Consider the following 11644-nt stretch of genomic DNA (forward strand, 5'->3'; position numbering starts at 1 on the left):
TCACGAGATGTTGTAAACTTTAATTTTTTGAGTTTTGAAAAAAAATATATATCTGGATAAAGCTGGTCGACTTCCAAATTAAAACTAAAAATAAATAAGCGTGAAATTGAAACCGCCTATGTCTTATAAATAAAAATGAATGTGCGTATGTGCGGGTGCCTTTTATAGGCATTCAAAGTACTTTATCGATATTTATGAAATTTTTAGAGTAGGCTCATGTAATCCCTGGGCACAATATAGGTAAAGTTGCCAAATCTAATATATCTTCCCAACTATTTGACGCAGATGTACAATAATTGGTATATAGATTATACGCAAGAATGATAGAAAGAAGATTGCGCCCATCAAGAGTGCGTGAGGTTACGTTTTTCCGAGTTGTGCAGTATTGCCAACCATTTGCTCTTCGCAATAAATTTAGTGCTTTTTTATACCGAAAATGCGAAAATTTTGAAGTTTCGTGTTTGTTTCTTTTTTTTTTTTAATTTAAAGCTACCGAAACTTTAAGTTAAAAAAACTGTATATTTATACAAAAGAAGGTTAAAAAAAGGCCACTCCGAGAAGATTTTAGTGCTAATGAAAATTTGTTGGTTCTTATAATATTTGATATTTTGGAAGTGTGAATTTAATTTCTTGCTCCTTCTAAGGTTATGCAAGAATATTAAATCTTCTCTCAACTCTTCTTAAGATTGAAAACCTTTTTACACATTTTAAAAAGCTTTTGAACTTACTGAATGCGAATTAAAAACCATAGAGGTGTAATCGTTACTTCCGGTCATCAATTCTTAGTGGGACATAGGGCATTAAGCAAAAAAATACCAGAAAATACTAAAAAAAACCATTATGAAATTTTTATAAAAATAGTACCTTATCTAGTTACATAACCTCAAATATAGCAAAAAAGTCGTTCCGTTAACAAAAGAGTTTCGCTTAACAAAACAAAAAAAAACGAATGAATTAAATTATACATAACCATAACACATTTATTAAAAAAAAGCACATTTTAAAAATAATTTGTCACGCATACAAAGTTCTTTAAGTAATTCAATAAAGATTTGGTGTTTATTTTCCTTAAGTGGGCATTTTAGTGCGTTTTTATATCCACAGCTAGGCAACACTGCAGTAGCGAGAGAGAGATTTGACTGCCGAAAGCAGAAGAACACCAACAAACAACACCTGCAATGGCGGGCAATGCCACCAAATGTTAAAAAGAAGTAAAGCTAAATACAACTGAGTGAAATATTTAACTTATTATTAAAAAATTTATATTTTACAAAATTATAAACGTTACATTTTAATTAGAACAGGCTAGAAAAATGTCATGAAGAAAGAACTAAAACTCCGAACCTAAATAACAAAACAAAAAAATGCTAAATCAAAAATGCTGGCCATACTGGTACTAAAATCACGTAACTTGTTGTCAAATTCGCTGAGAGCAAAGTAACGGGACCACGATAGGCGCCATCTCATTATTCTTCCCATCATGGATTATACGTACATATAAGATCATATATTATTTTTAGGAAAATAGGCGGAGCTACGCCTCATTTGAGAGGAATAACTATTCATCATATCTTTCTAGCTATTTCACGTATATGTATCGTATTTAGCGTACATGTCCCTTAGACGAAGTTATAACCAATTGTACAAAAGTGGGAAGTCGGAAATCAAGAGGAGAAGATACTATGATTCCAAGAATCCCTGTCACCTCAAATGATATGCCATTTGATTTTAAACTGAAAATAGACATAGGGTGAGTCACTAAAAGTTTGTGGATAAAATTTCGAAAATCCATGTTTTTCTCACGGCCAACCGCTAATTTTTTATAAATCTCGATGAAAATCTAACACCTCAATAATTATTGTCAGTCGAGGGTTGAGTTACATTCAATGCTTTAAGTCTCTAGCTCACTGGTAGGTTGCCTAAAAATCGATCGATATCAGATTTACAAGAAAGCAAAATAGTAAAGAAGAGCAATTTATAGAAACTTAATTTTTTTGTTGCTAAAGTTAATTAAAAATTATGTAAAATTCTCGAAAAACTTTTAAAGTGTGTAAGTAAGTATTGCATCAACTTCTGATAGTAAACTCAATTACGTTTGATTTCAAAAAAAGTTTATAAAACAAAATAAATCCGGAGATAATGTTAATTTAGTGAAAACCAATTTAACTATATTTCGAAAACTTTTATCCTTTTGTAACATTTGACTTTATGACTTATCAAATTTTGCATATGATTGGACAGTGAAGTGCCGCAGGTCAAAATAATAGTAAACTAGTGTAATACGAAAACAAATTTTTATTTTTGTGATAAGTAAACAGAAATCACCACCTGCAGTTCTATTATCCTGTGGAAAAAGTTGTTACCGGGAAAAATATAAAAAAAAATAATAAATTCAAACCTTCAAAGCCAGTTTCCCCGTTTTATTATTCCTTGTAGCATATGTATGTACAGGGTGGGCCATATAGCGTTTGCTTTTTGAACCACCTATTCTTTTGAGAATGGTAACACAAATGACATGTCAAATGTGTTCCTAATTTACTTAAAGGTTTGACATTTACGAAATGGGACGCTATACGCTTGAACAAAACTGGGAAATATTGAAAACCTATTTCCAAAGTGGTGAGTCTTCTTCTTCTTCGGGGGGTACAGTAAATGGCGAGCGTTACCATGACATGTTCAACGAGTTTTTGTTTCCAAAAATTGAAGAGGATGACATGGACGACATTTGGTTTCAACAGGACGGTGCAACTTGTCACACTGCCAAAGTTACACTCGAACTTTTAGAACTTTTTGAAAACCGAATAATCCGAATAATCATGACATGTTCAACGAGTTTTTGTTTCCAAAAATTGAAGAGGATGACATGGACGACATTTGGTTTCAACAGGACGGTGCAACTTGTCACACTGCCAAAGTTACACTCGAACTTTTAGAACTTTTTGAAAACCGAATAATCAGCCAAAATTCCGATATCAATTGGCCGCCTCGGAGCTGTGATTTAAGCCCGTTGGGCTATGTTTTGTGGGTAACCGTTAAGGACAAATGCTCTGCGAACCATCCAGAGTCGATTGATGATTTAAAACACGAAATCGAAGTTGCCATTCATGAGATTGGAGCCCAAACAATCGAAAATGTGCATAAAAATTGGGCTGATCGAATGGCCTACTGTAAAGCCAGTCGTGGCAGTCATTTGAACGATATTATTTTTCATTCATAAATGACAACGTTTAATCTTCAAAATAAAAAAAGTTTGAAAAAATATTGATTGGTTTTTTTTATAGCCGATTCAAAAAGCAAATTTTACATGACCCACCCTGTATAATACGTGAGCTCCATCATCAAACCCACCTTATATAACGCCAAAAGAAAAAAATTCATAAGTGTGAGAAAAAACATGTTTATCTACAAAGCATAAAAAACAATGTTTTTACTTAACTTTTTTTTTTAAATAAGTTTTAGCTTTCGCTGTGGTAAAGTTAAAACGAATGAACTCTTCTGCTTTACACACATACATAAGCATACATATCCACATAGAAGATCACTACCTTTCATATTCACAACATCATTTACCCAACAGCGTTCTTAACCCCGAATTTCCGTTACATACCCTCTTTCTTGCTTACAATACAGTGAAAGGTGAAACACTTGCTTGCCATTTCTCCGGCAGCAAGTACTCCCATTTTAATATCGTAATTAGTGAGCAAATCACTTGGCAAATTATATGGTTCGCACCAGACCGAAGTTGAATTCACTTCCAAGTACTTTTCAATACATTGTTGCAGCAGCGTACATTTAGAAGGCGAGAATCGTAAGCTAAATACCAGTAATTTTTCCCAAGTGAAATATTTGCACTCTTCACTTGAATTCTTTTATTTTCCCTCCCAATTATTCCCATCCATTCTATTATGCGAACCATTTTTTGCATCGCAACTTCCCACTTGTTGTTTAAGTAGCGCTCGAAGCAAGTCAGCATTAAATCCATTTAAAAGCATTACAATGTAATCGGTGTTTGCTCTAATTTCTAGTGAAACAGGAAGCAAAATTTTACTGCATGTATTAGACTAGCATAAACATAAAAAAATACAAGTGAAGCATAATGAAAGAACAACCTGACCGACCACAGAAAATGCTGTGGGAGTCAGACTTCGTTTTGCAGTCGTTCGCGGCATAATCTCCTACGCTAAGAACTCTACACCGGCGACTTGCAAATTAGTGTCGGCTGTGGAGAAGAGAAATTATCTATTTGCGCCAGTAAATTTTCGCATCAGTAAAAAAACAAATCTCAGCACAATTTCGTTGAATGCGAAAAGTAAGAAAAAACAAAAAAAAAGCTGTGCATGGGAACAGCAGTACATCAAATTATGGGAATTATCTGCATTTATGTATGTATGTATGCACGATCTTAGTAGACTTGGTTATTCCAGAAAAGTGCTGCGCTCCGCATTTACTACTTATATACTTACTGGGTCAGCAACGGGATTTGTATTTGACTAAAAAACAGCGCAATTGCAAACTTGCTTGTGGGTCTTTTATTGTTGTGTGAAAATCGCTTTGCTATTCTATTATCTGTTTAATCTTTAAATAGCGCAAAGGCATTTAGATATGTATAATGTATAAGAGCATGTAATTTAAAAAAAAAACCATAATAAAAAAAAACAAAAGAAAATTATAAAAAAAATTATAGAAAACAAAAAAATGAAATAAAACATTAAAAATTGAAAAAAAAAAATCAAGAACCATGAAATATTATACCAACGGTTAAACTAAGAAAATGTGAAATGAAAAGAAAAAGAATGACACAGCACATTTCATCTTCTACATCTCATCTTCTGTTGGAAAATAACATTAATACTATTCCGCAAGTTCCACGCGTAAAACATTTTAAGATAATTCAGGCGAAAAATGCGAGAATGTGAAGTCGTTTCCGAAATGATGTTCAAAAATAGTTCAAAATCTGGACGAAAATCCGATAATAGATGTCTAAAAAATACTTTATTTCGACCACCTGACAACTCTTAAACCTTTCCACCCCGACCATTGTTTTGCTTCATCTAGAAGTGACTACATAAAAATTCAAGTCAGATGAGCGGTTTGTGCGCTTGTGTATCTCTAACGACGCTTCGGTTTATCGCCGATTTGTTGATCTTAAACGATGAATATGACTCGAAAAGTAATGAAATCACATTATGAAACTTCCAGGGATTAATGAAACATTGAATTTGTCTCAAACATTTTGAATTAAACATTTTTTTAAGTATATTTTAAACTAAAAAATTAAAAAAATAATATATAATTTTTTCGTCAGAGAACTTTCTTTTAAGAAGCATATTTAATCCTTAAAAATTATAAAGGAAAAAATTTGTAAAAATCTTAAAAAGAACCGAATATATTTCACTTTGAAAACTCTATACCAAAATTTTCACATTGAATAAATCGCTAAGTTATTTTTTTCCAAAATGTTTTCAATTTACTTCTTATTATACTGAAGCCTAATGAACCAATTTTGGAAGAATGTCCACCTGACATCGACATGAATCGCTTGACATGGAATCGCTCTTGCCTTTTCCAAAGCGTCTAATATTTAACTTTTAATGTGGCCGAGTTCGGACTTTCACTCAAAAGCAATTAAAGAAATTTAAAATTAGTATTCATTCTGCAAAACCACTTTGTTAACTATAATGACCAGAAGAAGGTGAGTGAGACATGATCGCTGATGCGAAAAAATAAAAATAAAAAAAAAAACCAAAACTTTATGACATTTCAATAAATGCAATACCAGTAAGTAATCAAAAGCCAATGCCAATAAGTCAGCAAAGTGAAAAGAAGCGTGTTGTGGAGTCACCAGTGTCACCAACAACTCCGACCATAGCGCCAACCACGGCCGCCACATCCACCATCTACACTGAATCGAGTACTTTTTTACTTCTAACAATGTGACCGCGCAAGAAACGTTAAGCAAAAAATGTTTGACAACTTCATTTAACGCCGAATTTAGACACCAGCAGCAGCGGCAGCAGACTAGAGTCTCCACCAGAGTCAAGTAATCAGCGATGACTCTAGCAACTGCTTGTCGCCAATCAAACAACTGCTGACTATTGTCTGTCTCGATTGATTGTCTGCCTGCCTACTGCTTGGTAATACTTAAAACTTGCATGCAACTACTAGCAAACGCACTACCTACTTGTCGTCAACTGGCGACATTGTAAATTTCGCCAATTCACATTCAGCTCAATGCCAAATACGAAGGCGGCAGTAATCCCGACAGCCAGCACGGTAAACATTCATACTGCCAGCCAACCAAGCCAAGCCAGATGGATGTATGCCTACAGTGTGATTTACTCAAACTACTACATTTCCTTAAACACACACACAAACAGCGGTGTAGAGGATATGCATGTAGTTAAAGCTACCAGCGCTGCTTTGAAGGGGCGTCATCCAACGGCAGTGGCGTCGACGACAATTTGTCTTCTTCGTTAACCCAAAATGGCCAATGGTATGTGGCGCTGGTGGCTGGCGACTTGCTACCAACTCACATGCCATCAGTGGGCATTCAGCAAGGAGGCCTTATAGTAAGTAGTAGCTCTCATATGCTAGGCAGATGGAGTGCCGCGCAAGCTCAATAGTCATTGTAATCTTACTGCATCGTTGCGCCTGTGCAATTGTTACATACTTCACAATTGGAGTTTTTCTATTAGACGTGGGCGCGCGCTTGACTCTTTTATTTTATGCGACTATTGAAATGTTGTTTTTCACTTCTTTAAATTCCGCTTCCAATGTGGCACTGCCATTTGGACGGAATTGCAGCAACCAGCAATAAGAGTTGGAAAGATCAATCGGGCACGTAGACATGTACGTATGTATATATGTATGTACATACATATCAGGCGCACATGCATCTATGGATATGTATGTACTAGGGATGCCAATCCCGGGATCCCAGTGTTTTTCAGGTCCCGGAAACCTCGGGATCCCAACATTATTTAAATATCGAATTGAAAGAACAAAAATTTGTTTATTACAAAACTTGGATTAGGGATTTTTTTCATTTAATTCAGCGCGAGAAGCAGTTAGGGTCAATGGCTAATAATCGATGCTAACAACTGAATTTTGGCCTATTAGTGATGATATGGATGGTGCCACATGCCACACAGCCACCGAAACAATGAATTTATTGCAAAGCAAATTTCCCGATCGCATAATTTCAAGAAATTCAGATATTAACTGCGGCGTCCAGTCAATTTATTTAACACGAATGGATTATTTCTGATTCTGTTTAAAACTCAAAATCCGTGACGTGATAACGAAATAGGCTCGCCTTTTTTTTTTAAAGTAATTGGAAATTTTGAAGAAAGAAGCGACATCTAGACATCTGTCGGACTTTATTTTTCATCTATAAATGTAAAAACACACTATTTCTAATATAATGCAAATTTTAATAATTTTCATATTAATTCTGTTTTTTTGTTTTGAAAAACAAAGTTTTCGTTGAAACCCCTATAATTATAAATAAAGCAACTCATTCAGTCGAGTTATTGCATTTTTACTAATATTGGTTTATGCATTTTTACTTATGTTCCAAAGTGAGATAAGGGGATCACGGGATTACCTCAAAAAATACCGAAATACCGAAATTCAAAGTGTTTCGCTAATATTGGCATCCCTAGTATATACATATGTACATTTGTGGTCGTAGTCTGAGGATATCTAGTCAACGAGCCGGCAATCCTACCAGCGCGCCACCACCACCGGCAGCAATAGGCTTATTGTAGGTAGGCGGTGGGTGTTCACTGCCATTGCCGCCAGAGCTATCGCCACCGCTGTGTGCTGTGTGCTATGTGCCGCTGCTGCCATTGTGATTGCCGGTGATTACATTCGGTGAATGTGAGCTTTATTGTGCGCGCGCGACACACAAATGTTAGTGGCTTTGATATGTATGTTGCTTGTATGACGGTGGCGGACGAGCATGCATGGTATTTGATGTATTTCTCTGTGGCATGTAATGAAGTTGTGGCGCATGCGCGCAGCTGGTATTCTGTTTTTTTTTTGTTGTTTTTTTCGTGTTAGCCTCAGCACAACTTCGGGTATGAGTGCTCTTTTCACATCTCATATTTCACTTTTTTTGCTATTCAGTATTGTTTAGTGACTAACCATCCAGTCAGCGAGTCAGCCACCACAGCACAGCGCAACTCAGTTCACTTCTGCCAGCCACAAGGCTTGTGCAACAACGTTTGATTAATTGCCATTGATTTCTGCAGCAGCCACAATGAAGCTGCCCTTGTAGACACTCAGCATACAAAAGTAGTCAGTTGGAGAATGTGAGCCGAAGAAAATTTCGCTGTTAGCGAATATGGACTAAAATAAAAGGTATGAATGAAAAATCAAAAAACAAAAATAAGAAAAATCAACTAAAAATTAATGAAGAAACAACACAAAATTGCATAGAAAATAAATTTTTCATTGATGAAGTTGCTTTTATATCCAGCAGCGATTAGCAGCGTTCAGGTGGTCACAAACAGCAGCTGCTTTAAATATAGTTTTGCGGCTATTTGCCCTCACCTTGCTCCTCTTGCACCACCACCCACCGCGACACCTCCTTCGCCTGCTCAAACGCTGCTGGCTGCAGGCATCTCTAGCTACACATACACTCATAACTACATACATACAGCTACATAATTTAGTACACAATTTATTGCACCTAATGAATTCCGCGCTGATTGCCCAGCCATTGATAGCTTGATTTAGTTGTTGGCTTTCTTCTTTATTTTTTCATATTTGTTTTTTATTGTTTCTTCAATTTTCTATTTATATTTTTTTCTTATTTCTTATAAACTCTTTGTGCTTGTACGAGTATTGCTATGTATTTTGCCTCACATGTATCCATAACACATCTTGCGTTTGCTGATTGCCCCTCAGTGGTATGCAAATATTTGGCTACAATCTATCAATTTTTTGACTGAGTGAGCTATTGCACTCTACAATAGTGTCTAACTACATACATATTGTTGATTGGCTGCGGGCTTGTATAGTAATTTATGGGTAAATTAAGTTAACAAGCTGTATGAGGATAAATAATATTGAAAGAGCTGGGTGGCCAAAAGCCTTACTTATTGATTTTGATAAGAAAGAAAGTTAATATGCACATCTCAAAGAAATTAGCTGGAAAATGAATGTTTAACAAAAATTTTGGGAAATATTGTAGCTTTAGGGGCTATTTGAAATGAGCGTGCATCTCACGTAATGACTTCCCAATAAATTTATTCAGCTACTTTGGTATATTAATGGTCCAGGAAATTGCTAATAAGCTTAAAGATTTTCCAATATAGACAGGTCAATTCGGCAGGCCGTGGCTGTCATGTTCTTCTTTTTGGCAGCGGCTGTCAAAACTGTTGTTTATTATTCAGCCACTGATGGCAGGTTAGACGATTGAGCAAATAATACAACTTTATTATTTAAATTAGTGTTCGTTAATGGAAACCATGCACGCAGTCGCGTTGGCTCTTCAACGTATTCTCTCCAACGTTTAATGGCCAAACTTGATTCGACCGGAAGAAAAAACTTGTTGGTATAAACGTTGCGCGCAGATGCGGTGGCGCTTTAAAATCTTCTCTTCAATGTTTAATGTCCGTGCTACATTCTTTTCGCGGACTATGAGTGAGTTTTAGTGGCTTTTGGGACTGTCAAAGGTAAGTAAATACATATGAATCAAAAAGCAATTTAATGAAATAGTCTTTCAAATACTTACAGGAATATGTACGTTGCAAAAAAAAAAAATGAACAGAATTCACAAAACTTACCTGTAAAAAAAGAAAAAAAAAATGTTTTAGAATATTTATTTATCAGTAGTTGAATTCATAATCAGAAAGTAAAAATATAAGCAAAATAGCTACAAAATAAGTACTTATAAAGTTTTTAAACTTTTTTCTCCGTCGTAGCTTGATTACTATCTCTGCCACTGCCCCGCTCTGACAAAAACCTGGTTTATGCATAATGATTTTTTTTGTGTTTTTGGAAAAAAGCCTGCCATCGGCATAAAAACCTGCACACCTCCGAGCGTATTTTTGTTATGAAAGAATTTCTTATGGAAAACTAACGGTTAGTAAGTTGATCAACAAGAAGACTACCACAACAAATTGGAGGGAAAGCTTGGCTTGGCTTGGCCAAAGGTTATAAGCGTCGGCATATTATTATAAGTATCCGCACATAATATTAATGAAAATAAATTTTTTTCCTAAAAACTTATTTAAATACAATGTCATCGCCTAAAAAACGCATTTTATTGCTCTTCAAATATAAAAAAACAAACACAACAATCCCCAAAAAATTGTTGCTCTAACTTTGAAAAACTTATAATTCTTAGGTTGATATCAAATAAAATTCCCCCATTGATCTGCACGTTGATACATCATTCCCTATTAAATATCCAAGCTTTGAGAAATTTACAATTCTCTGGTTGATATCCAATAGCTCCACTTGATCTCCATGCCCTATGTCGTTATCTAACTGATATCTAGCATGGGTTTGCAAAGTTAAGATGAGATTAAGAATAATTTTCCCAAGCGTGCCATAATTTGTTCATATACAAAACTCGTATGCAATCTCAGAAAAATTTCCTCGAGCATAAAATGTACAACAGTTGTAATATCGACTCGTTTAAGTATGTTTTGCCAACATTGGAGCCTATGTTCATTTATTTAAAAAAAAAACAGGTGGCATTATTACCATCAGTACGGAGATAACGAATTGTTTTTAAGAAGGACCATTTTCATAATAAGTTTCAATCATTTTAATACGTGGTTCTATCGTACAAAATTGGAAATCAGCCCACTCGACAAATGTCATAAGATGGCATAAAAAAGGTACTGTATAGGAATTATTCACTACCGACATCGAAAGCCTCTTTAAGTTAGTTGAAACTCCCGAACAAACCTAGTTGAAAACTTCTCGAGAAATGATTAACAACTTTATAGCTCCTATGCCTCTATGCTTTTATTCTATGTATTTGCTAATCTCATTAAAAATAATAGTTATGCTTCAATTAAGAATTTTCAATAATAATAAATGAGTGCAAAATATGTTTTGTCGCACTGCATATTAAATACTTATGTGTTCTATTTTTTTTATTCGTATATAATTTCAAGGAGTGAAATAAATTCTATGATTGTTTATGTTTTCTTAAAATAACTATTTCTTCTTTATTTTATAAAAATTTTGTGATATTCAGTGCAAGAGATGAATGACAATAAGAGGCTCCAGTCCAATATATTTTGTTCGACATTGTATGTACATACATACATATGTAAGTATGTCGACATCTCTTTCACCCCAAATAAGCTCACAACTAACAAACTATCATTTATCATTATTCACTTTTTTAGCAAACAATTTAACAATAGCTTTGCAACAATTGATGTATCATTAGGTACGTGGCCTATCGAACAGCCTAGCAACCAGACACCAGTCATCATCGCATTTTCATTGTTCAGTTGTTGTGTGTGCAGAGTAAACGTACTATATACGAGTATATCTACTTATATGTAGGTATTTACTTTTGTATCCACCTGTCATGGGGTATTGCGCCGCAAGTTGTCAACCTCTGACACATGCCACACAATTCAATTACTTAATGAAAACTCAACTAAATGCA

At 34.9% G+C, this 11644-nt stretch overlaps 1 protein-coding gene across 1 annotated transcript in view; it reads right to left on the reverse strand.

Moving 5' to 3' along the window:
- Positions 1–7851, reverse strand: part of LOC128857506 (microtubule-associated protein Jupiter-like) — a 71385-nt gene extending 63534 nt beyond the window's left edge. Inside the window, exon 1 of the mRNA XM_054093287.1 lies at positions 7730–7851. Coding sequence (XP_053949262.1) covers positions 7730–7851 — 122 coding nt within the window. The remainder of the gene's footprint in view (positions 1–7729) is intronic.
- Positions 7852–11644: the final 3793 nt, after the last annotated feature.

This window comes from Anastrepha ludens, chromosome 2 (genome assembly GCF_028408465.1).
Source record: "Anastrepha ludens isolate Willacy chromosome 2, idAnaLude1.1, whole genome shotgun sequence".
Lineage (NCBI taxonomy): Eukaryota > Metazoa > Arthropoda > Insecta > Diptera > Tephritidae > Anastrepha > Anastrepha ludens.